Raw genomic sequence first — 27,696 nt, 5'->3', positions numbered from 1 at the left:
TATATAAAGATCATCATACTTATAGAGATACTTCTCTGGAGATGAAAGCCAGAGCTTTTCGTTGCTTTAAATGTTTGTTTGTTTATTTTATTTACTTATTTATTGATTTGGGGGCCACACAATGGTGCTCAGGACTGACTCCTGACTCTGTGTTCAGGGAATACTCCTGATAGGTTTAGGAGTGTTGGGTGCCAGGAATTGAACCTGAATTGACCACATTCAAGGTAAAGACTCTACCCTCCGTACTAGCACTCCAGCCCCTTTTTCTTGAAACATAATAAAATGGGACTATAATTCAGTGATCAAACCAGCTGTCATTCATGTATAAGGCCCTGGTTTGATCCCTGGCACTGCCAATAAATGAATAAGTATTTCTTTGCATTTTAAGTGATGGAAATGTGCTCATTATAAATACTTACCTATAGTATTAATTAATTTCAAGGGAAGGGGGAATTTATGATTTAAGTGATGGAAAAGTGCTTACTTTAAATATTTACATGTAATATTAAGTTATTTCAAGAGAAGAGGGAATGTGTGATCCTATCACTAAACTTAATTCTGCAGTTCATGAGTGCTTTTAATTGCTGCTTTAAATCTTCATTACTGTTTAAAGGCTAAGCTGATGTTTAATTCTCACAACTCTATATAAAGATGGTAGTTTTTACTTTGTTACGGACTGGGAAACTAAAGCAGAGAGGAGTTAAAAACAGTGCCCATTGTTACTTGCTTGTTCATTGTTAGTGTAGATTGAAATCTAGAGATTTTCCTGGATGAAGATGGACCATAAAAGTAATCTTATTGTCCAAACAATAAGTTTTGCCTGTCTGGTAATTACTAATTTATGTAACAGAAAATAAATGGTGGTAGATCAGTTGGTCCTATACTTTCATTTTAAAATGTTCAAATCTAGAAATAAGAATATACATAGACTGTTCTGATTCATCAAGACAGAAGACAACACCATATATGCCCTTGATGTATAAAGATAAATTTTTCCATTTTGATTAACTTTTTTTCTTTTTCTTTTTGTTTGTTTTTGGGCCACACCTGGTGACACTCCTAGCTATGCACTCAGAAATTGCTCCTGGCTTTGGGAGACTATACAGGACGTTGGAGATCTAATTCAGGTCCATCCTGGGTCAGGCATGATAGGCAAATGCCCTATCACTTTGCCATCGCTCCGCGCCCCCCCCCTCCCCTTCATTTTGATTAACTTTTAACATGAGAATGTCTTACCAAGTTATTATTTTTTGTTTTTTTTGGTTTTTTGGGCCACACCCATTTGATGCCAAGGGGTTACTCCTGGCTAAGTGCTCAGAAATTGCTCCTGGCTTGGGGGGATCATATGGGATGCCGAGGGATTGAACCACGGTTTTTCCTTGGCTAGCGCTTGCAAGGCAGATACCTTACCTCTAGCGCCACCTCACCGGCCCCCCAAGTTATTATTATCACACTCAGTTTAATTGAAATTAGATATTGAAATAAAAAAGATTAAACATTGCCTCAGAGTTATTTATAGTTTTTAGTTCATCAAACTTTTTACCCCCTCAATATGTTTTTAAAGCTCTTTATGATTCTAAGGTAAAATTGTCATACAAAACAAATTTGTACATAAAACCAAATTTCAAAAGTCAAGTGTACTTTTTCACAGTTTAGGGAGAAATAAAAATCACATATTTTAAATACTGTATATTTAAAATAGAAATACTTGGGACAACTGTGTATAAATCTTGTTACTCTAAATGTAGTTTATAGTCAGAATAAATAATATAATTCATTTGTTTTATATATATAATTACTTTATTTAAGCACTGTGGTTACAAAATTGTTCATGGTTCAGTTTCAGTCATGGAATATACCAACCGCCACCAATGTCCCCAGTTTTCCTCCTAGCCACTTCATCTAGAGCAGGCTTTTTAGTTCTCTCTCCATCTCTCTCATTTTCTTTTTGACACTATTGCTAATATCACTTTATTTCCTTTGAGCACCCAGTTCTAATACAAGCCTTTTCTAATGGTCTAAAATACTTATGGATATACCTGAAAAATATGTGAAGCACTGAGTACTGAAGACAATGGAACAGTTCTGAAAGAATTTAAGAAATTAAATACAATGTATAATAAAATAAAATAAAATAAAAATGTACCTTGTATCTGGAACACAGGGTACTTTCCCAGTATACTGTTTATTTTATTATTAAGATGGAATTTCTGCTTGGAATCATCCTAGTCCAATTTTCAGTGAACCCTATATTTTTGTAGAAAATGATTACCAAGTTGAATGATTCATATGGAAATACAAAGGACCTAGTATAACCAAAATAAACTTGCCAAAGCATAACAAAGTTAGAGAATTACACTAATTTATTTACTTATTTATATTTAAAAAGGTAGATAGTGTTACTTGGTGTATTATCTTAAACTGAAACCTCTTGTATAGCATTTTAATCCTATTATGTATAAACTTAAAGATATCTTAATGTTTATATTAAGATAATGTTAGGTGACAATTTAAAGTCAAGCAAAGGAAGGTTGCATTTTATATTAAGGTTGCATTTATATTAAATATATTAACATATTTATATTATTAACATAATATTTATATTGCATTTTATAGTAATTATGGAGAATATTATGTTAGTGGAAAGACAGACATCAATAGAACAGAATAGAGCATCTATCTAGAAATAGACTTTTACGTACACCAAACAACAGATTTTCAACAATGTTTTAGTCAGGTTAGTGATGAAAACAGTATTTTACAAATAGTACTAGAACAATTAGATATCCAGATACCTCTAAAATACACTTTTTCTTGTACCATCTGCTCCACTCCATACAAAATGGATCTTTACTCAGATATTGATTTTTAAACTATAAAGCTTTTAGAAGAAAATAATATTTCTGTGACTATTGATTAGGCAGAGATTTCATGAAAACCAACTAGAAAATACAACTGATAAAGACTTCATCAAAATGTAAAACTTATTTTCTTTGCTATTTTTTTTATTGAAGTATGGAGATATACAGTATTGTTAATTAGATTTTTCATGCATTCATCGTTCCAACACCACCCCTACCATCAGAATGCCTGATTCCCTTATCAGTGTCTTAAGCGGTCCTCCCAGCCATGCCATTCCCTATAAGTTCAGTTCTGTAGACAAAATCTCCAGTTTAGGAGAGTAAGGTAAAAAAAATAAATCTCCAGTTTAGTTGAGTTTGGCCATTTGTTTTTCCTCACTATGCAAAGCTACTTTTTTTTTTGTTGTTGTTGTTCTGTTTTGGTTTTTGGTTTTTGGGTCACACCCAGCAGCGCTCAGAGGTTACTCCTGGCTCTATGCTCAGAAATCGCTCCTGGCAGGCTCAGGGGACCATATGGGATGCCGGGATTTGAACCATCGACCTTCTGCATGAAAGGCAAATGCCTTACCTCCATGCTATCTCTCCGGCCCCTGCAAAGCTACTTTTTAAAAGACAGTACTAATAGAATGAAAAGCAAAGCCACACTGGGGGAAAAATATTTGTGATAATGAAATCTCACAAAACACTTGTATCCTGAACAGAACTCTCAAAACTCAATAAAAAAAACAAACAGAATTTCATTTCCAAACTAATTGGATATTATTGGACATATACCTTCCCTCAATGTTCCAAGGTAAGTAGGCAACATAAAGAGACAATGTTTTATGTCAGGCATCTTTAGAGTGAAGCAAATTGAAATGAAAATGAGTATTGCTGCATACATAAGAATATGAAGATGTGGAAAGTTGGAACTCTCCCAGTGTACTGGTAGGAATATAAGATGCTTCTTCCAATTTGGAACGCAGTTTGTCAGTTTCTTTTTCAGGGCAAATTATTCCATGTAGAACTGTATATTTGGAGTCTGTAGGAGGAAATGAGTCCTTCCTCAGCATCTTGATCCACCTCCGGCAGTTTCTTAAGTCAAACATGCACCTTCTCTATGATATAACCATCCACTTGCTAGGTGTTTATGCAATACCACAGGAAGCATGTGACCATATAAAAACTCAAACATGACTATTCATAGCCGCTTTCTATAAAGTAACTCCAAACTGGAAACAACCCAAATAGCTACTGACAATGAATGTATCAGCCAAAAATGCCATCATGACAACAGAACTACCAGAAACTTCATCTTCTTATTAGGTTGAGAAGATCCTAGCCCAAGATGAACAAAACATTTCTCGATTTGTCATTTCACTTAAAGTTGCAGTTTAGGGGAAAACTTAGGAATTAAAAGAATGCCACTTGGATAGGGAGGAGCGATTATTAATAATTCATGTCAGTAAAATGATTGGTCCTCAGATTAATCATACTAGAAGAAATCATGAAAGAAGCTAGAGCAAAAGAGTATCTCTCTCTCTGTATGGTTCCATTCCTCTAAAATTGTGGGAAATGCCAAGTACAGAAGCAGGATTCCTGGTTGCCTATGCGAGGGAATGAAGCAAAGGGGAAAGGAAGAGATTTCAGAGATACAAAGATATTTAAGTGTTGATGAAGATACTTGTAACCTTCGTAGTAGTTGTAGTTTTAGGGATATCAGAATTATCTCGTATATACATTTTACAGGCACAGTTTGTCAATTATAACTGAATAAAAGTGGAGGAATCCTGAAGAAGTATTATTTTGTATGCTTCTGGGAATGGAGTTGGGCCACACCTGACTCTGCTCAGGAACTGTTCCTGTTTCTGTGCTTAGGAAGTGCCCTGGCAGTGCTCACTATATAAGGAACCAGGGTTCACAGGACACAAGACAAAATGCCCTAACTCCCCTGTTCTCTCCCTGGCCCTGAAAAGCACTCGGACTTAATCCTTCTTATACATTAATAGTTGTCATTAATAGTTTCTCTAGACTCATAACTCTTAAATTCACATACACTTCTTAATTGTATTTTTGTATTATAGGAGTTTGTTCCCTTTCCAATATTGCAAATTCTGAAGTAGCCTTTTGCTTCTCCTCACCTCTCACACCTACCCTGAAAGGCAAATGTTGCTTCTAGAGTTTCCTTACTAAGCCACACCTTCCCTGCCCCCTCCTCTGCTTATAGTTTGTCACTTGAATATTTCCCAGAAGAATGATCAAACTCCTGGTCACAAAAGATAAGACTGTTCACAAAGTCTGATCTCATTCCTTTCTAGTCTTCCTTTCCACTGCTCTGGTTCATCAATTCACTCACTGTTGCACCCAGATGTAACCGCTGTTTTTCTTCACCATAAAGTTGTTTATTTGTACCTGCCTCTCTATCAGTCCTTTCATTATACTGCCTTTTCTATCTTCTTACTCTTTCCAAGAAGGAAAGGTCAGACAAAGTCATTAAAATTTTAAGCCAATTGAAATGTTGTCTTATTTAATATTTTATTACACTAACTGGGAACAGAATTTCATACTTGCCTATTATTTACTTGCTGTGCAAGAAGCAGTCATGCTCAGTACTCACTTAATAGTCCAGTGGCACCCAGTTTCTGCTATCTTCCATTGCCTGTTCTCACTGTCTTGTCCGACTAGAACTAGCATCATTGCATTCACTTTTCACAGATAGTATTAAACCCTTCTGTGCGCTCTTTTCCTTTCGCATTGTTGATGGTTTGTTTGAACTAATTCCAAAATAAATACTTTGCTGCTCCTCTAATTATACTTGTTGCTATTTAAAACCCCACTACTTTCTTCTGATGATGACAGCAACATTTTTAGAACATTTCCTGTCTTCATCTTCCTTACAGCACATTTTCCTTCACTGAATCTCTGGAAGTTTGGGGTTGATCTGCCTTTTGACTCTATACTTTATCTGTCTTTTGTCCTCAGATTTCTATGCCATCTCTGTGCCATCTTGATCATTAGTTTTTTGGTTTATTTTGTTTGTTTGTTTGTTTGCTTTTTTTGTTTTTTTGGCAGGGAGTCAATCCCACTAGCACTCAGGGAGCACTCAGGGTTTATTCCTGGTTCTCATTCAGGAATCACTCCTGGCAGGGTTCCGGTGTCAGGGATTGAACCTGGGTTAGCCACATAAAAAATAAGTGCCCTCCTCCCTCCTCATTGTACTATAGCTCTAGCCCCCAACTTGCAATTTGTTGTTGTTGCTTTTTTTTTAGGATTTGGGGAGGGAGCACACCCAGTTATGCTCAGGGGTTATTCCTGGCTATACGCTCAGAAATTGCTCCTGGCTTGGGGGACCATATAGAATGCCAGTGGATTGAAATGAGGTCCATCTTAGGCTAGCGTGGGCAAGGCAGATGCTTTACCCCTTGCACCACCACACCGGCCCCTAACTTGCAAATATTTATATTGACCTTGTTTCTGAGTATCTGTTCTCTATATCAGACTGCAAGACTGTAAAAGCAGAATTTAGGGAACTGGCATTGCAAGTTTAGAAGACACAATCATGTGATGTGGTATTTGGTGGGCAAGGTAAAGAAAGGAGAGAGAAGAGTGAGGGTAGGGAGAATAAGTAGGAATGTGTCAAAGAACTCAAAAGAAGGGTTGTTGGTAGCATAAGCAAATGCATTCAGGAACTAAGGAATAAGGAACTGAGGATGTTTGCTTCCAGGCTTTGCCATTTTTTCTCTCACCCCCTTCTTCCTCTCACTTAAAAAAATTATTTTTTCTGATTCTGACAACTTAGTGAGTATAATAAAAAAACTCCCTATTCTTAAGAACCAGGTTAATTGATTCATAGTTTGAATCAATCAATCAGTTTGATTAGTATGCTGGGATAAGTTAGACTGATGATCTGTCTGTATAGAGACCCTAAAAAGAGATCATTCTTTAAAATAGTGAGATTAGATGTTTGCTTACATGCAGCCAACTCAGGTTCAATTCCTGGCATCCCATATGGTTTCCTGAACATTGCCAGGAGTAACTCCTGAACCTAAAGGTAGAAGTATCCCGTAAGCATGCTGGGTATGGCCCATTAAAACAAAAAGAATAGAAGAAGAAAGTGAGAAGAAAATTAACTTGCATTTTCAAAAGGGAAAGTGTGACCTTGTATTGGTTGTAATCTCTGGGAAGCATTTTTTTGTTCCAGTGAAGAGAAACAGGGCAGTCTGTTGATTTAGTTTTGGGAACATGCTGGATTGATTTGTCAGCAGATAAATATTGTGAGGAAACTTGGTTGCTGATTTTTAAAAGTCAGATACTCAATCCAGGCTCTTCGAGGGGCCAAAAAGAGAATGGGAATGCAGTGCCTCTAAACTGGAACTGCACTTGGCAAGAAAGACATGGGAGAGCAGAACATTGTGCATAGAAAAAAGAAGCTTGGAAATTCTTCAGGGCCAAGCAGTTTCAATCACTGAAAAAATCTATGGTATGTATCTGGATTCAGGAACAATACTTTACTGAGACTAATTAAAAAAATACTTTGTTATGCTAACTGCCTCCAAATTTCACTAACCCTAAATTAAACAAACCCTTAGAATAATATTTTTTTCTAAGTCAGTGATAAACATGCCCTAATGTTGAAATTCCTTTTCAGCATTTGAATCAGTGCCATCTCTTTCGGATCAGGGGTCAGCTTTAAACCAAGATTCCTATCTTTTCCCACTGCCACCAAAGCTTCAGGCTTATTTATTATATAATTTCTTCTCTAATGCCCTCTAGTATAGTTTATACTAAAATAATTTTAGTATAATAATAATTTGCATTTACTTTTGTAGCGACCCTGTTTTTATTTTTAATAACTTGAGTATATTCTTCTATAGAAGACCTAGAGAATCTGATTAAAGGGTCTCTTAAAATTAAGGGTGAGGTACTTCTGTTTTGTCAGGCTGTTGGATAAATAGTCTGGAGCTATGAAGGATACTTGTTATTTTTTTTTATTTTATTCTATTAAAGCACCATGATTTACAAAGTTATTTGTAGTTGAGTTCTAGATATACAGTGTTTCAGCACTAATCCCATTTGGTGTCAGCATCCCCCCACCAATGTACTACCCAAGTTCCCTCCTATACCTCTTCATTCCCAGCCTGCCATCTTCGCAGGCACCTTTGTAAATTTGTTTGTTAAAGTTTGAGTCTCTTTATTTCAGTGCTGTTGACTCTGTGGTTTGGATTTTTAGCGCTCTCATTCCTTATCACCACAGATGTACCTGAATTCCCTTGAACCTCGCCCCTCTATTGCTTCTTATCTGTCTCTCCCCCTCCCCCCCAATTTTTTTCTCCCTCTATACTCTGGGACCAACAGTGATTAAAACATCCCACCTTAAACTATTGCATTCCTTCCTGCAGTTATTCTAAGTACCACATATAAGTGACACCATCCAGTGTTTGTCCTTCTTGTGACTTATTCTTTCTTTTATTCGATGTATCTTCCAGTTTCCTCCCTATTGCAATGAATTGCATTTCATCATTACTTAAAGCTGCTTAGTATTCCATTGTGTATATATGCTACATTGTATGAAGAATACTTTCTTTTTTGAATTATATCTTTATTTAAGCACCATGATTACAAACATGTTTGTACTTGGGTTTCAGTTATAAAAGGAACACCCCCACTTCACCAGTGCAGCCTTCCTACCACCAATGCCTCCCATCTTCCTCCTCCCCATCCCCTGCCTGTCTTCAAGGAAGGCATTCTATGTCTATTACTCACTACCATTATCATGATAGTTGTTGGTGTAGTTATTTCTCTAACTGCACTCACCACTCTTTGCAGTAAGCTCCATATTGTATGTGGACCTCATCTCTGTTGTCTCTGGGTATTATTACAGTACTCTTATTTTTCTTAAGTCCTACAGATGAGTGAGACTATTCTGTGTGTGTCTCTCTCCCTCTAACTCATTTCACTCAGCATAATAGTTTTCATGTCCATCCGTGTATAGGAAAATTTCATGACTTCATTTTTCCTGACAGCTACATAGTATTTAATTGTATATATGTACCACAGTTTCTTTGACCACTCATCTATTGTTGGGCATCTGGGTTGTTTCCACTTTCTGGCTATTGAAAATAAAACTGCAGTGATAAATAAAATTATATAAATAAATAAAATAAAAATAAAATTGTAAATAAAACTGCATGCAGAGGGTATTTTTGTGTTGTGTTTTTGTATTCCTAAGGTATATCCCTAGGAGTGGTATAGCTAGATCATACGGGAGCTTAATTTCCAGATTTTTGAGGAACCTCCATATTATTTTCCATAAAGGCTCCATAAAGGGGGGAGGCGCGTTTGAACTCGGCAAACACTGTCATAACAAGCTAAGCCCCGTGTTTATGTCTCTCTATGTCTCTGGAGCTGAGAGTTGCTGTGTCCTGCTTCAAACCCCCCTTCGAAAAGCTATGCATTGCAAAACGTGCTTATTGTAGCCATTAATCCAGACATCACCTCTGATTAAAAAATAAGCTCAAATTATTTTATATATTTTTGTTTTTCAGGTTGAAGTTTTTTTTTAATAAAGATACTATTTACAGTCATGCAGGGGGTGTGAAAAATGTTTTCTTCTTCCGAGGGGGGCATGCCAGAAAATAATTGAGAATCACTGGTGCAGTGCAAAAACCCTATTTGATGTGCTATGGCTCTGGTCCTGAAATACTATCAATTTAGTATATGCCTCTAAAGTTGTTCTTATATCCAATGACTGAACTTCCAATCCCAACAAACCATATCAAATAAACTAACAGGTTATCATTCAATTCAAGTTCCATCTTTAAACTCTCCACTATCTTCTTTGGTCATCGGATCCAAAGACAGGTTCATTCTTTCAGTAGGTGACTGTTGGCATTTCAACCTGAGTTTATATTTTTCATTTTCTTCAAGCATTTTGGAAATGACTGATACATTTTATTATGTTGATTGACTTGCATATGTTAAACCATTCTTGCATCTCTGGAATAAACCTACTTGGTCAACCTTCTTGATGAGGCGTTGGATCCTATTTGCTAGGAGTTTGTAGAGGATATTAGCATCTGTGTTCATCAGACATATTGATCTGTTGTTTTCTGTTTTTGCAGTATCTCTCAGTTTTTGGTATCAGGGTGATGAAACTATTTGAGAGTATTTCTGTTTTTGTTTTTTGGTTTTTTGGTTTTTTTTTTTTTTTTTTTTTTTTTTTTTAATTTCCTGGAAGAGCCTAAAGAGGATTAGTAGTAGTTTCTCTTGTAAGGTTTGAAAGAATTCCTTAGTTAATCCATCTGGGTCTGGTCTTTTGTTTTTGGGAAGACTTTTGATTGCCATTTTAGTTTCTTCAATAGTGGTGGCTATTTAGATATGCTAGATCACCCTAGTTCAACTGTGGAAGATTATAAGAGTTCAAGAATTTATCCATTTCTTCCAGGTTCTCTTGTTTTGTGGCATAGATTTCTCAAAGTAGTCTCTGATTACCCTTTGAATCTCTGTAGTATCTCCCCTTTTCATTTCATTTCTTTTTTTTTTTTTTTTTTTTTTTTTGGTTTTTGGGTCACACCCAGCAGAGCTCAAGGGTTACTCCTGGCTCTACGCTCAGAAATCGCTTCTGGCAGGCACTGGGGACCATATGGGGTGCTGGGATTCGAACCACAGTCCTTCTGCATGCAAGGCAAATACCCTATCTTCATGCTATCTTGGTCTTCTATTAGCATACTGTGATATGGGTTACATTAAATGAGTGTTTACTGCATGCCATTTTTTTCTTATTCTGGAACCCACTGAATTATCAAAGAGCTTCCCCAACTTACTTGGCCTACCAACAATCACTCAGCGCTCCATTTCCTACCGAAATCAATCTAATTTACGTGAACAAAAATAAAACTTATTCCCCGAATTTTACCCAAGACTACTTCTGACCTCCTGGGCTCATACCAGGGCTCCTCATCTTTCTTGCCAGGGGTGTTATCACTCACTTTGGTTTTTGTTTCCTTTGGGGCCACACCTACTGATACTCAGGGTTTACTCCTGACTCTACTCCCAGGAATTATTCTTGGTGGGCTCAGGGGCCCATTTAGGGTGCAAGGGAGCAAACCTGGGTTGACCGTATGCAAGGAAAATTTTCTACCCACTGTATTCTCTCTCTGGTCCCAGTAATACCAACTTTGGGAAACATTTAATTATTATGACAATTCTCAATCTTAGGTATTGCTTTATATTTAGCTGCTGAAACTCAGAGCCTGTTACAAATCCAATTTAGCGGTGTCAGACCTACAATTGTACCTAGTAGGCTCTTACTTGGGGGATGGGGGTTTGTTTCCCATAGCTGTGAATACCATCTGCCTACTCATGATGCTTTGTTACTGAAAGAAAGGTTTCAGAGCCTTTTCTTACCTAGTTCAAACCAATCTTGGAAAAATTTCTGTTGTTTAGTTAAATAGAATGTAGAGTAGGATCTTGTATAGGATTTCACCAAGAAAACAAAAACAGCATTATCTTAGAAGCCAATGCATAGAGTCTTTAAGAATTCACAAATCCTAAAAAAAAAAAAAAAGAATTCCCAAATTCTATCTATCAAGCAAAGCATGTAATTTAACAACCCTTCTTTAGCTCATTGATGACTGGTTGCATCTTTATGACTTTAAGACCCACTGTAGAATATTGATCTAGTAAGCAGCAAAGATTATGCAAAAAATATTCCCACACAGATGGAAATTATACAGCTCAGAACTTGGTGATGAATCATGGTCTTGGAAGACCATTCCTTTCTCCCCAGAGTCTGTCAACATTGGGCGTACAAAAAGAAGCTGTTTGCATGTTTTAGTTTGAACATCTGCTGCATTGAAGCTCATTTCTATTCCAAGCTAAGGAAACAGCTATCAATATTAGTAAAGACTTCATTTTTATTTTTCTTTCCAGGCTGTTTATCTCTGTTCTGGCTATCTTTGCTGATCTATTGTATTTCCAAATCTCTGGGTGATCTGAATTTTAGTGTTCTCCTAATACAGCTTCTTAGAATTCTGTGTAATTCAGAACAGTTGTATCATCACTGAGTTAAATTCTGTCTTTTCAAATACAGACTCCTTCTCTACTGGTTAACTTAGCTGTTTTGTTTTGTTCTTTTTTGTTTTTTCACATATCCATACACTCCCACCTAGCTTTCTAATAATAGTAAATACCAGAATTTTTTAATGAGTCATTGTTTCACCATTTACTTTTATTCAGCCATTATCCAGAAACCTGGAGGAAAATGCAGAAAAATTTCACAGAAAATTTGAATGTGATTTAGAGTCGAAATTAAAAAAAAAAAATCACAGCAAAGACTGTTACTCTCTAAGTTGGTAATAAAAATGTCAGCACAATTAGACTGATATTTCAACAAAGTAAATTATTAAGAGGTAAAAATTATACCTATTACATACATAGCTTGGTGTCAGACAGATTATTTCAAGTGGTGTTAAAAAATGTTTGTGAAATTAAAATCCAAAGCTAAAAGAGTAGACAGATACTTGGACAAATAAAACACATAACTCTATAAACACATAGCAACAGATTGTTCCACTATTTGTTTGTGCCATTGGCATCATCTATGACTTGGAGTCTTGGAATAATTGCGTCCATTGGGAGGAACTGCAGAGCGCATTACTGGAATTGAGTTGGCTGGGTGCACACATGGGTCTGTTCTCTGGTTGAGATTCTGCTTTATGCTGCTTTTCTTCTACAGGTCGGACTCTTCCCAGGACACTGTGTTGAATTAATCAACCAGAAAGTTCCTCAATCTGTGACCAACTCAGTGCCCAAACCCGGTGAGTGCATTCTTTCATTCATGTGATAAAAGGATACATACTTTTTTGTTTTTCCTGCCAAATGCATATTTTGTTTTGATTGTATTAGTATTTAATAACATTGGATGCAGTCTTAATGTTGTGTGGTTTTGATTTTTAATGTACTTTTATTTATCTCTTGATCATTTCACAAAGCTGTGTATCCATCCCATCTGGTGTCCCGAGCTAGCCAGGAGTAGTTTCTGAACGCAGAGCCAGGAGTAGCCCCTGAGTACCGCCAGGTATAGCTCAACCTCCCCCCCCCCCAAATTGGTCTTTTGTGATTGTTTTTCCCCACACAGCTTTCCAAGGATCTTCCATGATTCTTTACTTTATTCTTTATATTGCTAAATCATGCTCGATTGTATGGATATTATATTTAACTTATTTCTATTGAGACAATAAAGGTTGATGAGACTATTGATGTTTTAGGGGTTTCATTTTGTACCTCTTAAAACATATGCCACATCCACTGCCAAAGTCCACATATCCTCCCAAATCTTGTGTTTTATGTGTTCCTTTCAGTTCTTCCTCTTGCTTACTTTGGTAACCACACTTGCATGTTTTACAGTTAGAATCCAAGATTTTGATATGTTTGGCTTTTCTCTGACTTTGATTCTCAGTTTATCAGATATGAGTAAGGTTATCTGTTATTTGGCTTTCTGGCTTATTTTATTTAACATAACCCCCTCCAGTTCCATTCATGTTAATCGAATAGCAGGCTTTTCTCTTTACTTATAGTTGATTTCTATTCATTGTGTGTGTGTATATATTCTCTGTTCTTTATCCACTCATCTGACTTTGGACACTTGGTTTGTTTTCATATCTTGTCTATCATGAATATCTGTTCAAATTAGTGGTTGTCTTGTGTTCTTAGGAGATACATAGGAGTAGAAATGCTGGCTAACAAGGTAGATCTGTCTTTAACATTTTGGCTTTTTTGCTTGTTTGTTTTGGGGCCATGCCCAATATTTGTCAGGGCTTACTCACAGCACTGCACTCAGAGATCACTCCTAGTGGGCTTGGGGACCATATGGGTGCCAGGGATTGAACCTGAACTAATGGTGTGCAAGACACTTGCTGCTTGCTGTCCTATCACTCCAGCCTCTATCTTTCATATTTTGGGCAGCCTTTATGTTGTTTTCTTTAAAAAATTGGAAAACTGGTCATTCTCAACCACAGTGAGTAAAAGATTCCTTTATCTTCCCATTTCTGCTAGCACTTGTTTCTGGCTTTGATGTAAAAATCCATGTTCTTCAGCCCCAGGTCTGTGGATCATTGCTAGTCTGTGGAAGTTTCTGACAAAAAAAAAAAATCTTTCTCAATCATATAGCTGCTGTATTAGTGGTTAGCATCTGCTTGGTTGCTCAGTGCTAGTTGTTAGCTGATGGCATCTTGACCATCTATGGTTATTAGCTGATATATAATATAGATAGATAGATGGATGGATGGATGGATGGATGGATGGATGGATGGATGGATGGATGGATGGATGGATGGATGGATGGATGTGATTTTTAGCCGACAGTGCAGGGGCTTGACCAGTGCAGGGGCCAGTAGTGGAGCACACATGCAAAAAGGTTAAAAACCTTGATATAGGACATTCCTACAGGTAAGCGATAATGTATCCTTGCAGGCCTAATTTGCACTGCCTTAACATAAATGAACATATTTTCATGTGTTTGTTGGCCGTGAGTATGTCTCCTTTGATGACGGTTTTTGTTCAATTTTTCTTATTTTTTGATGAGATTATTTGAGGTCTTTCTTTTGATCTTGGGTTTTGTTAGTGCTCTTATATATCTTAGCTATCAGCCCTTTGTCAGAAGTGTGACATGTGAATATTTTCTCCATTCAGTAAGATGTCTTTTTGTCTTAATTAGAGTTTCTTTCCCAAAGCAGATTTTTTGTTTGATATATACCCATTTGTTTATTTTCTTTTATTTGCTTATGGAGTTGAATCATCAAAGACACCACTAAAGCCAGTATCATAGAGCATTTTCTGTGTATCTGTGGGGTGGGAGTTTACTGGAGGAGAAAAGATTAGTATATCTTATGGATTTGGCTCAAACAACTAAATGGGGGGGGGCACAGCAAGCAGTACTCAGGAGTTATTCCTTTTCTTTCTTTCTTTCTTTCTTTCTTTCTTTCTTTCTTTCTTTCTTTCTTTCTTTCTTTCTTTCTTTCTTTCTTTCTTTCTTTCTTTCTTTCTTTCTTTCTTTCTTTCTTTCTTTCTTTCTTTCTTTCTTCCTTCCTTCCTTCCTTCCTTCCTTCCTTCCTTCCTTCCTTCCTTCCTTCCTTCCTTCCTTCCTTCCTTCCTTCCTTCCTTCCTTCCTTCCTTCCTTCCTTCCTTCCTTCCTTCCTTCCTTCCTTCCTTCCTTCCTTCCTTCCTTTCCTTTCTTTCTTTTCTTTCTCTCTCTTCTTTCTCTCTCTTTCTTTCTTTCTTTCTTTCTTTCTTTCTTTCTTTCTTTCTTTCTTTCTTTCTTTCTTTCTTTCTTTCTTTCTTTCTTTCTTTCTTTCTTTCTTTCTTTCTTTCTTTCTTTCTTTCTTTCTTTCTTTCTTTTTTTGGGGGGGCACACCCGGTGATGCTTAGGAGTCACTTCTGGCTATGCACTCAGAAATCGCTCCTGGCTTGGGGGACCATATGGGACACCAGGGGTTTGAACTGTGGTCCATCCTAGGTTAGCCACATGCAAGGCAAACACTCTACCACTGTGTCATCGCTCCAGCCCCTCAGGAGTTATCCCTAGCTCTGCACTCAGAAATTGCTCCTGGCAAGCTCGGAGTGCCAAGAATTGAACCAGGGTCTGTCCCAACTTGACCACATGCAATACAAACACCCTACTGCTATGCTATCACTCTAGCCCCTGAACAGCTAATCTTTAATCCATTGGAATTCACCTTTATGAACGGTGGAATTACTGATCCATTTTCATTCTTTTGCACATGGCTATTGTATTTTCTCAGAACCATTTGTTAAAGTGACTCTATTTTTTCTACTTTAGACTTTTGGCTCCTTTGTTGCAAATTAACTCTTATGAGAATTAATTTCTGGCCATTCATTCTGTCCCACTGGGTATATTGTCTGCTTTTAGTCCAGTGACATACAGTTTTTATTTCTATACCTTTGTAGTATAATTTGAATTGGGGGATTCTATGTCATTTTCTTTATCAAAGAAGGTATATTTAACAAGTAGAAATACCTTTGGAGTAAGGGAAATAATTCTGTGGCCAAAGGCACATATCTTGCATGCATAGGGATCTGAATTTGATCTGTGGAACCCTCAGGGCACTTCTTAGTATCTCCCTGGTGGGCCCCATCACTGTCAGGTCCCAGAATATCACCAGGTAAGCACTGATCCATTTTGAATTAATTTTTGTATATACTTATGATTCAGTTCCATTGGCTATCCATCATTAGATGTTGAAAAAAATATTCTTAAATGTTGAATTTTCTTGGCTTCTTTGTAGAAAATTAGTTGACCTTACATGTAGGATCTTATGGCTGGGCTTTAAATTTTATTTTATCCATCTCCATCTCTAATGCCATTACCATCTTGATGACTGTTCCTTGTTTTACAAATGAATAGTCACCTTTTTCTTAAGATTGATTTGGCTTTTTTGGGTTCCTTGTAGTTTCGTATCTATATTTATTTTAGAATTGGCATTTCAGTTCTTCAAAGAATCAATTGGTATTTTGAAGGGATTATATTGAATCTATATATCAATTTGTGAAACATTACAATCTTATCCATCTTTATTAAGGCCTCCAATTCATGAATATGTAATTTTTTTCCACTTAGTAGATCATATTTTATTTGATTCAATACCTTATGTTTTAAATATAAATTTGGGTTTTTTTGGTTAATTTTAGTATTTTTTTCTTCTCTGCTATTATAAATAGAATTGTTTTCCTTAAAGTCATTTTCTTTCTTTGGTACTGCATGAACAGTTTGGTTATATTTTGACTTGGTTTGGTATAGTTTGGTTATATTTTGTACAATTAAATATCCTACTTGGATCCTGAAATTCCATGGAATGGTTTATTAGCTTGAATCATTTTTTAAAGTGGTTTCGATTGCCTTGGTACTTATGACTGCCAGGAGATTTTTAAGAACTTGGGAAAATTGATCAGTTAGTCGTATTTTTGGTCAAAGGTTTCTTCTCATACTTATGGTATGGTTGATTTTCAATGAGTAATGACATTAAATAACAGTGGACCTTATAAACAACAAATATATCTTTAGTGAGAAACAATGAGAGGTCAGTAGTGCATTCTCAATACATTCTGGAAAAGATGATGTGAATTCTCTCAGCCCGAGACTTGTTTCACACTTTAAAACTGTCTTTGCCTACAGTATAAACAACTTGAATGTTCTATTTATTTTTAACATTGCCATCTGTCACTGCTAGATGCCAGATCCAAAAGATACAGCTATAGTTTGAGATGGAAAAATTTAAAGCCCCCTATATCATTACACAAGCAGGGTCACAGGGCAAAAAAAAAATTCTTTTGGAGCGCTTCTTAATGTTCTCAATGTATTCAATTATCTCTGTGTATAAAAATAAAAGTGAGTCACCATGTCCCAATCAACATAGCAAGTGTCCATAGTTCCTAAGGAAAAGAACATGAAGGGAGAGAGAAGAGGAAAGAAAGGAGTACAAATGGGGGCAACTCGTCCATCTGGAGGAAACAGTTTGTCTAGTTATACCTGTTATTGTTGTCTACAGATGCTGAGATTGAGGTGGGAAGACAGGAAGGTAAAATCATGAGGTTTTCCCTATGTAGCTCCTGCACAGCATTTTCTGAGTCATTACATCCATTTGTTGGTCTTTATCTCTATTTTATTTTCACATTAATGGTTATTAGCGCTCCAGAAATTTCTTCTGTCTACTTTTCTTTCCCCTGTCTCTCACGTGCTTTCTATGTCCTAACTGCCTCTCACATCTTTACTGGCCCCCCAAGGCTTCCCTCTGTGGAAGTTTCTTTGAAATCTGCTAGATAGAATTTAAACTTCCTGTTTATTTGTTTTATATGTATGGTTCACGTTTGTTCTCTTTTTAGTTCTGGTGGTAGAATTTCCTTTCTGCCATATGTTTACCTTTTCCTTTAGAGAAGAAAGAAGAGGGTAGAGTGAGGAAAAGAATAGAACAAGAGGATGAGCTGTGAAGAAAAGGAAAAACTTTGGTATTTGGACACACTTTTACTCTGAGAGCCATTAGATTATTGGATAGAAATTTTAAAATTGCTCTTTTCTATTTTTTTTGCGGTATCCCTACCATGCTCAAAGCATACTCTAGGCTTGTTGCTTGGGGTTCACTCCTGGTACTGCTTGGAAGACCGTCTGGGGCTGAGTTAGAGGGCTGAACCCAGGCCTCCTGCATGCAGTGCTTGTCTCCTGCATATAGAGGTGTCTCTCTGGCTACAAATCTCTTCATGGAGCAGATGAAGGTTAATCAGACAGTATGAGTTGTGGTTTAACCAACAGCAGGAGGAAACCAGAGAGGTGACACCAGGAGAAGGAGATATAATACCCCTGAGCACATTGCTAATGGAGCAGATGAGTCATTATATTAGGGCAGCAGAGATTAGAGTTCATAATCCACTAGGTTAGAAAACCCCCCAAGCCTTACTCAGTTCTCCTTAAAATGATGTGGGCTATACAACCTCAAATATTCAAGATAATTTTGAAAGGCAGAAAAGTGGAAAACCTGTTTATAATACCAATTATTATTATTATTATTAAAACATCACTAAATTATAACTGTGAAAGATTTATAATTCACAATAGTCTCAATAAAAACTATTAAAAATCACTAAATCTTGGCACCTACCCCAAGGACCCAAGAACTCAATTTGAAAACAAAATATATGCTTCTCTGTTCATTGCAGCTATTCATAATAACAAACATCTGAAAACAACCCATATCTTCAAGAACAAATGACTAGATAAAGAATTTTTAGTGTGTTCATAACAGAATATTATCTGACTATAAGACAAAAATTATGCAATAATCCACATGAATAGATATGGCGAGTATCATTCTAAGTGAGGCAGAAGGAAAGGGACAGACACAGAAATATCTCTTATATATGGGATATAAAGAAACATAGTAAGATAGTAACACATGGCCAGAGGCAACAGAACTGGCCTACACAATTTAGCTTACCATGGTGGGGATGGTAGGATTTGGGAGTGGGCCTGGGGTAAGTAGAGACAACACTGAGATCATGTAGAGGGAGTCAAACACTCAGTGGATAGTTGGTCTTAGAGCATTGTAAAAATAAAAACTCATCATCCTTGTAAATTGAGGTGCCTAAAATCAAAACCAAAGAAACCTCCCCAATTAAAAAATTAGCTTTGATGCAAGAGTAGACAGTTGAACAGAATGGAATCCTGAAACAGCCTGTGTGTATATTAGAAACTTAATCTGTTATGGGGATGGCATAGTTGAACATTGTCAAAAAGGAATCTCAGTGAATGGTACTAGTTCACCTGGAAATACACACAAACTTTTTGAATTTTTTGGTTGGTTTGTCTTTGGACTGTACCCAGGGCTTACTCTAGTTCTGTGCTCAGAGATCACTCCTGGTGAGACTTGAAAGTCTAAACATGTGCTAGGGATCAAATTGGGATTGGCTGCATGCAAGGCAAGTACCTTACATGTTGTTGTATTGTTCCAGCCCAACATTTTTTAATTGTTTTATATTTCTGACCTACTGTTTTCTCAAAATCTTCTAGTGTAGTAATTGTAGAAACTTGAATCCACTGAATCTTCCCCTCTAAAAGAGAAGATTCTCTTCTTTTTTAATACTGATGTGCTTGGGTTTATATTACCAATATAGTTTAAAACATACTTTATATGCATTTTTACCTGATATGAAATTATCATCTATAAACATTTGCATATACACACCCGGTACCTTTTCACCTCACATGCAAAATGCTTCTCAGGAAAATCAGACATCTGCAGGTGAAAGGTAAAACAAAGCTCTTAAAAATAGTACAGCGCAATATTCTTATGACCTATTTTCTTGATCTTAGATCATACATAAGGCAGTAATTATAACTGAAAGTTTAATAATTAAGCTTATTAAAATTCATAATTTCATCATCATATACTATTAAGATACTAAAAAGGCAAAGGGAAAAAGGGTAAGATAGTTGCAACATCCATGCTTGACAAAGGTCAGTAACTAAAGCATATAGAGATCAGTATGAACAAATATACCAATTTTTAAATTGAGTAGAAACTTAGATGCTTTTCAGAAATGCCCAAAGTACTTACTATACATGATGACAGAGCATCCATATTTTAATATTAGATCATTAGGTAAATGCATAATAAAACCTTATTGACTTCTTAGTATACTTCACCAATAGGATTGAAATGGAAAAGCATTGCTACATCGACTTGGCATGGATGTAAATCTGTGGAGATTCTCAACAATGCCGGGGGATGCATAAAGAGGGACAGACTTCGGCACTGCCTGCTAAATTTGACACTTATAAATCCAGCAGAGTTCCAGCATTAGAACATATAAAATGTTCATAGTCACCTTATTTCTGGTCATCAAAAGACTCACAAAGGGGGCCGAAGAGATATCATGGAGGTAAGGTGTTTGCCTTTCATGCAGAAAGACGGTGGTTCAAATCCGGCATCCTATCTGGTCCCCTGAGCCTGCCAGAAGCTATTTCTGAGCATAGAGCCAGGAGTAACCCCTGAGCGCGGCCAGGAGTGACCCAAGAGCCAAAAATAAATAAATAAATAAATAAAAAGGCTCAAAAAGCTCAAGGTATGACCATAATGGAAAGATCAATAAAAGCATGCTCATTTTTATAGAATGAATGGATTATAGTCTCTTCAGCCATTCTCTCCAAATAATTCAAGTAATTTCTAAGAGTTCTTAGTGTAGCCACCAATAAAAGTAGATATATGTGGCCATAGATTTAGTGCAGATATTTTATTTAGGAGCACAAATAAAAGAAAGAAGAACTTCTCTCACCACAAAGAAATAACTACACTGAGAACTACCATAACCATGTGAATGAATGAGGGAACTGGAAAGCTTATCTAGTGTACAGGTGGGGGTGGGGTGGGATGGAGGGAGACTTGGGACATTGGTGGTGGAAATGTTGTACTGGTGAAGGGGGGTGTTCTTTACATGACTGAAACCTAAACACAATCATATTCGTAATCAAGATGTTTAAATAAAGATAAAAATTATAATAAGAAAGAAATTAATAAATGTATGTATGTGTATTGAGTATATACATATGTATGTATGCATTTTATTCCTTCCCCCGAAATACCTATAAATATAGAAATAAGTAAAAGATAGTAATAAGCAAAAATTCATGAGTTAATTTTCGGGGAGCTGCTATAATAAAGTACCAAAAATCAGATAACAACAACAAAAAAAAGAACTTCTATCTCATACTTGGAGTATCATCTCTGTGCCATTTTTTCTTTTTTTGCTTGGCACACAGGGAATAAGGGTTTTAAAAGCCCCAGGTAGTAAATGCTATCTGAGAATGCATGCTGATTTGCGTTTACTGCATAATGCTATATTAAATATCAGGAACTAGATCTATTTTATTCATATACTTATTTAATTTATTATTTGCTGTATAAATCTGTCTGTTGGTATCTCTCAGCATTCCACTGAAAGACTTGCATGGGCCCATGCTGACCCAATAAAGCCCCCCAAACCAACTCCCTAAAGAGCAGTAGAGGGTATAGGATTGAAAAAAAAAAAAAAAAAAAAAAAAAAGACAGATGACTCTTGATATGAACTTGACAAGAGGCTGTGGCAGCCCAGAGAGGGTAGAAGCTACTCAGCTGTGAGAAGTGAACAGTGGCTATATTTTTAGCTACAAAGCTGGCAGGTTTTCTAGGCATCCTGTGAGATACATGAGTATTTGCGGTAAATTTTGAAATAGAATGATCAAAAAGTAGTCCTTGCCTCTGAAGCTATACGTATAGTCTAAAGAAGTCCAATCAGCATAGGAGACATGTGTCCAGTTCTCACATCATTATTTACACTGGTTCTCATTACCAGGGACAGACAGGAAGTTGACGGTGTCATAACTCAGCTATATAGACCTACTTCACTATTATTAGTATTGTTAAATACTAGACATCTGCCATATTTAAATGTCTTTAGTTTTGCCTCACACTCTTTCATTTACTGTTATTTGCATGTGTGTGTGTGTGCGCGTGTGCACTGCTAGGACTAAAACACAGAATCTTCCACATGTAAGGCAGGAGCTCTGAGCAATGTTCCTAACCCTACACTCAGTTTCTTACCAGATATTTTGATATATCAGAGAAGAAGGAGCCTTTCTTCTGAGTCAAAGTTATGGTTATTAGTTATACTATTGTCTCATACACAGGCAAATCATCAAATTCAGTTATTCTGGTCTACTCTCAGCATCAGTGAAGTTGAGGTTTCTAGGCATGGTACAAAGTATTAAGGAAATGCCTTTTCTGTAACATGAACTTCCATTTTTTCTCTTTCTTTTCTTTCCCCTCAGATCTTTACCCTAATGCCTTTAATAGTGACCAAGGAGCTAGTGGGACCAGGAAAGTGGTGGAAGGAGGAGGAGAAGAAGAATTGAGGGGGTTTAGTTTAAGAGCAGAACAAAACACGAGGAGGAGGAAGCATAGTTTGCCTTTTCTACAGTGAAACACCTAAAAGTGCTGTGAATTAGTCTTAGTAAAATCCATAAATGCTATTTCATTGGTTTAAAAAAGTGTGTGTTGTGTTCCTGCTGCAATTCTGATGATAACTTTGATATGTTAATAGCATTCATTGTCTTTCTTATTGAAGCACACTATCTACCAACAGTTTTACATGCAGGGACTAAGTTCTGAGGGAAAGGAAAAAGAAATGTGACCAGTAGCAGAAGAGTTTCACCTGGAGCATAGTCCTTGTTCCCTGTGTATCTTGAATCTGACCATTTCTATTGGTCTTGCCTTTTTCTCCCAAAGATGTGAACTGTAGAATTAGGCTCAGAGGGTTATAACAAATAATCTATAAAGTACGTAGAATTTTGCTTGCCACATAATAAATTTAAACCTTTTTAAAAATAGTATCTTGAAACACCATGATCACAAACATGATTATAGTTGGGTTTCAGACATAAAAATAATACTCCCTTTCACTAGTGAAAAAGTCCCACCACCAATGTCCTTCATCTCACTCCTCCCCACCCATTGCCTGCATTCGAGACAGACATTCTACTTCTTTCACTCACTAACTCAATAACATGGTAGTTGTTAGTGTTTTTCTCTAACTGCACTCACTACTCTTAGTGGTGAGCTTTATATCATGAGCCAGTCCTTCCAGCTCTCATCTCTGGGCATTATTTCAATAATGTCTTTTATTTTTCTTAAGCCCCATAGATGAGTGAGACTTCTCTGTGTCTCTCTCTGTCTCCCTTTTTCTTATTTCACTCAGCATAATAGTTTCCCTGTGCATTCATGTATAGGAAAATTTCATGACTCCATCTCTCCTGACAGCTGCATAATATTCCATTGTGTATATGTACCACAGTTTCTTTAGCCACTCATCTGTTGAAGGGCATCTTGGTTGTTTCCAGAGTCTGGCTACTGTAAATAGCACTGCAATGAATATAGGTGTGAAGAAAGGATTTTTGTATTGCGTTTTGTGTTCCTAGGGTATATCCCTACGGGTGGTTTAGCTAGATCATATGGAAGCTCAGTTTCCAGTTTTAATAATAATAATAACAATCTTTTAATTCATTAGAAACTTACCTAATAATTATAGGAAGTTAATAATTATCAAGTTATTAGTAATAACCTTTTATTCATTAGAAACTTACATAAATGGATAGTTGAAGTGGCATTAGTAAAAATTGTTTGGAAAAGAAAATGTGACCTCTTCAAATAATTCTGATACTGTTAATTCAGTATAAATAACAACTTTTCAGTATTCATACATGTCATATCACCACCATTAGCACTTGGGCAGCCTATAGTGGGGGGGGCAATCAGGAAAATTCATCCAATTTTGACAATAACTTAATCTTTGCCCCTTTTAGTGTTTAATGGATTGTTTCCCCCCCCCCCCCCAGGATTTTAAACAGATCATCTTCTTTAACAGATTTTTTAACAAAGTATAAGCTAATAAATTTTAAAAAATACCTCTTGGTAGAAGAACAATTATAGCTCGGTTTAGAAAAGATATTAAGAAATACGTTTCCCTTCCTAGTCTTGTCGCTTCTCATTTAATGAATCAGCCTTTTCCTGGCAATACCTCCTGCTGCTTATTTTTCTTACTTTACTTTGGGTCCTAAAGAACTCTGATTTCTGTTGGATACATGGTCTGCCATCTGGATAGCGTCATAAATAATAAGTAGCTTCGGAAAAAGATGAAAGGAATCACCCCATGCCAGTGGGGCACGGGTGTCTTCGAGCAGGAAGTGCTCACCTGGGTGCAGCCATGGGTGGAGCTAGGCTGGCACTGGCTAAGCCTGTTCTGCAGGGAGTCTGGGCGTTGTTGGTAGCGTTTCTGTGCTGTTGCAAAGCAGATCCTGCTGAGAGTGAAGGATTAAGCTGGGGGAAAACTAGAGCTCTCTGGAGTGCACCCACAGGCCAGGACCAAAAAAAAAAAAATTAATAATAACAGTGAGGAGGAGGTGAAGAAAACTGCCTGAACCCTGAAAACTGAACTGGAACATGCAGAGTTTTGGAACCTTTGGAGATTAGACGTGGAGTGGCCAGGTGGAGGATCAGCTCTGAGCCAAAGCGATTCTCATTTATTGGGCTCGGATTGCATAGAATTCCTGTGGAATCTGCTGCTCAGGACACTCACTCACTCACTGGGAGCAATTCTCAGGATTGATCCACAGAAGACCAGGGTCACAGCCAGAGGTAAGGGCATCAAATTCAACTCAGAATCCCAACACTGCTTGTAGGGCATTTTAGAGCAGGCATTTCCTTGATTGCCTGGGGAGGGGGGCTCTGGTGGGGTGTTTTTTGTTTGTTTGTTTGTTTGTTTGTTTTTTCAGAAATTGGATAATTGAGCTTTAACAATTGTTATGTTTGTAGAGAGGATCATGTTTGAAGTAGATCTCCTTATCACGTACATTAGCATTAGCATTACCATCTCTCCCTTACTCTGCAAAAGTTTTCAGAATTAAATGTATGATTTTGTTTTATAAGTATCTATCCTGTCTATAGCTGTATATTATCATTTTAAAACGTTTTTTTTTTTTTTCTGGTAACTTGATGGCATTTTAATTACTAACTGAAAAGTGGCACCAGTGCTTTGTTGTCAGAATTTGGTTAAACAGTGTAAGGAGACTAGCCAACACCAGGAAGTAGAGAACCTTCTGCCCTTTCACCTTCAAGGAGCCCTCGTTTTCCTCCTTGACATTTGTAAGAATAACTCTCTATTCATAAAATATTTGCATTGGCTCTGTTTTCCCTCTGCAGAGATGTTTTTGCCACTTGGATCATTTTCCAGTTGTATAAATTGCTTCTTTATGTCTAGATGATAGATGCATGGCAGTAAAATAACAGAGACCCTTCCACTTCTGAATTTTCTCTGAATCACAGTTTATCTATTTCTGATTAGAAACTAAGCATTTTTCTTGTCAAGACTGTTCAAATTATGTCAATTTTTTTAACTTCAACTATAAATGGGGGGGGCTTGGGGAATTTAAAATTCCTTTTTATTAAAGATAATACTAGCCTATATAATAATAGTTTTTCAGACCATATTTTTCCCCATAAAAAAAGTATATTTATGATTGAGGTCCTTGTTTCAGAAGAACTAGAAAAGCACTTTGGGGTTCCCTGTCCTGGGCTGCAGAGATACAACCAGATGTGACTAAAGCTGGCTGGATAAACTGTCAGCCTGATAAATCTCTGAATCTTCAAAGAGTATTTAATCAAAGAGAGAAACTGGAATGGTAAAATTATCTTTTGTATATTGACACTGACTCAATGTTTGACATGTAAAATTTCTCACAGTCATGATAGTAACATATAGAGGCATGGAGTAGCAGATGTAATGATTGGCATCACATTCTATGTGGAGGTGAGGTAATTAAGGAGATTTACATAGGCAATTTGCTCAGGATCTTGCAAATGTGTAAATGATGCATCAGTGGATTCTAATCCTAAAATGTGCCTAGCTCCAAACTCATTGTCTTATTCCTCAAGCCAAATGGTGTACAAAGTAGGTTGCATTGGCAGCCTTCTATAGAAGTCTACAAATAAAGGGTCTTAACTATGGTGTGGAATGGTATGGCATTATTCTCCTCTACCTCTTGTCAAAGAAACAAAACAAAACAGAATAAACAAAACCCAATTCACACCAAAAAGGCAAAATCGGCCTAAGGTTACATTAATTTCCCATATGAAGCTTTATGTTTTAATAAAGTACAAAGGAGTAAATTTGATTGAGATGCGTATATTAATTTCAGTCTAATCAATATGAAATAAGGACAAGAGAATTTCTATATTTCTAGATTATAACTTCCTATCCATTTGAGGTTTTGGCTTCTATATTGATATTACTAAACTACTATTTTTTTTTACTATTCTTATAAGAATTAGAAATAAATAACCTCCTGAAATAGTACTAAAATAGTAGTTATTTAAGTTTCATTCCCAGTAGTTCATTATAGGAAAGCAAGATCTCAGATGATTTTTAAATTCCTTAGCCCCATTAGTTTTCTCTTCCCTTCCATGCTGGTGTCAGGGATTTATATCCACCTCGCCTTCCCTCCTCCTCACTTGTGAAAATGCAAATCTTCTTGTTCCTTATTTAGAAATGAATTTAGTCATCTTCTTTTATATAATAACTGAGGTGGTAAATTCACCAAGTTTAAAAAATAAAAAGAAAACCTTTGCTTTGGGTACAGAACAGAGGGACAGAACTCACATTGGGGGTTTTTAAGGTTGTTTTAATTGGTAACTTTCATCTTCAAATAAAATATGTAAATCAATTTTAGAAGGAAAAATCAGTTTATTTATATACCCCCAGGATTAAATAGCCTAACTTGGAGCCTTCTTTGGTTATCATAACTGAAATTTATTGCTCCTGGGAAAGTAAATATAGAATGAAAATAAGCATGTCTTGTCTTAATCTGATGTGCCTTTTCTCCAAGGAAATATGATTTTTTTTTAAGGTTTAACATATCATGTTCTTCATACGCTGTAACTGTTGATGTCTTCTATTCTTCTACAAAGAAATAGAATGATGTTGTTTGGGTTTGTTTCTGAAACCCGAAAAAAAAAAGACATTTTATTGAAATGTCAGAATAATTCAGTTAACCACAGATATGCAATTCTGCCCCACAGTCGTACTGGATATTCCGAAGAAGCAATTGGTTGTCTTTTTCTGGTTGTCTTTTTGCAAGTGAATTGTTCTTTCTCTCTTTGTCAGAGATTCTTTTCTAGAAATGATAACATTGATTTTTCTGGATCCCTTGATACTCATCTGCATTTTGCTTAGTAATGCTTTTTGAAATACCTTTGTTCCTAAGTCAATACGCCTCTTTGACTTAGGTACTGTTAGTAGGTTTTGAATTTTTCAGAGGAGAGCCACTGCTGTCAGTGCTATTTTTAATTTGGCATTGCATGTGCATGACATTTTTTGAATGCCAGGTTTCTCCCCTGACAGTGGAATGCACAGACACCAAGCAAGACCTCCAGCGAGCCACATTCCAGAGTTCATCACTGCTCGCAGGTTCTTAGTGGCTTGCAAACAAGCCTGCAAAGGACTTTTGTAGCTGTTACATGTACAGATTAGGGAACCATGTTCCTCTGACTTTAAGGGCTGCTCAGGACATATTAACCTGAAATGATGCTGTACCATATTGTCCCACAATATAGAGTATTTAATACTCAAATTTATCTGGTGTGGCTTTTTTTGTTTTCCTAGTCTGCTTTGGAGCAGAAGGAAGATTGAAATCTAGGGCTAAAGTTGCTCTGTTGGAAGTGTTTGGGGGCGAGGGGCTTGTAATTCAAAATGAAATCAGGTT

At 36.6% G+C, this 27,696-nt stretch overlaps 1 protein-coding gene across 1 annotated transcript in view; it reads left to right on the top strand.

The window, feature by feature from the left end:
- ARHGAP32 (Rho GTPase activating protein 32) overlaps positions 1-27,696 on the top strand; it is a 254,003-nt gene that overhangs the window by 181,768 nt on the left and 44,539 nt on the right. Inside the window, exon 11 of the mRNA XM_049778210.1 lies at positions 12,577-12,658. Coding sequence (XP_049634167.1) covers positions 12,577-12,658 — 82 coding nt within the window. The remainder of the gene's footprint in view (positions 1-12,576; positions 12,659-27,696) is intronic.

Source organism: Suncus etruscus, chromosome 8, assembly GCF_024139225.1.
Source record: "Suncus etruscus isolate mSunEtr1 chromosome 8, mSunEtr1.pri.cur, whole genome shotgun sequence".
Lineage (NCBI taxonomy): Eukaryota > Metazoa > Chordata > Mammalia > Eulipotyphla > Soricidae > Suncus > Suncus etruscus.
This window is presented reverse-complemented; position numbering and strand designations above follow the sequence as displayed.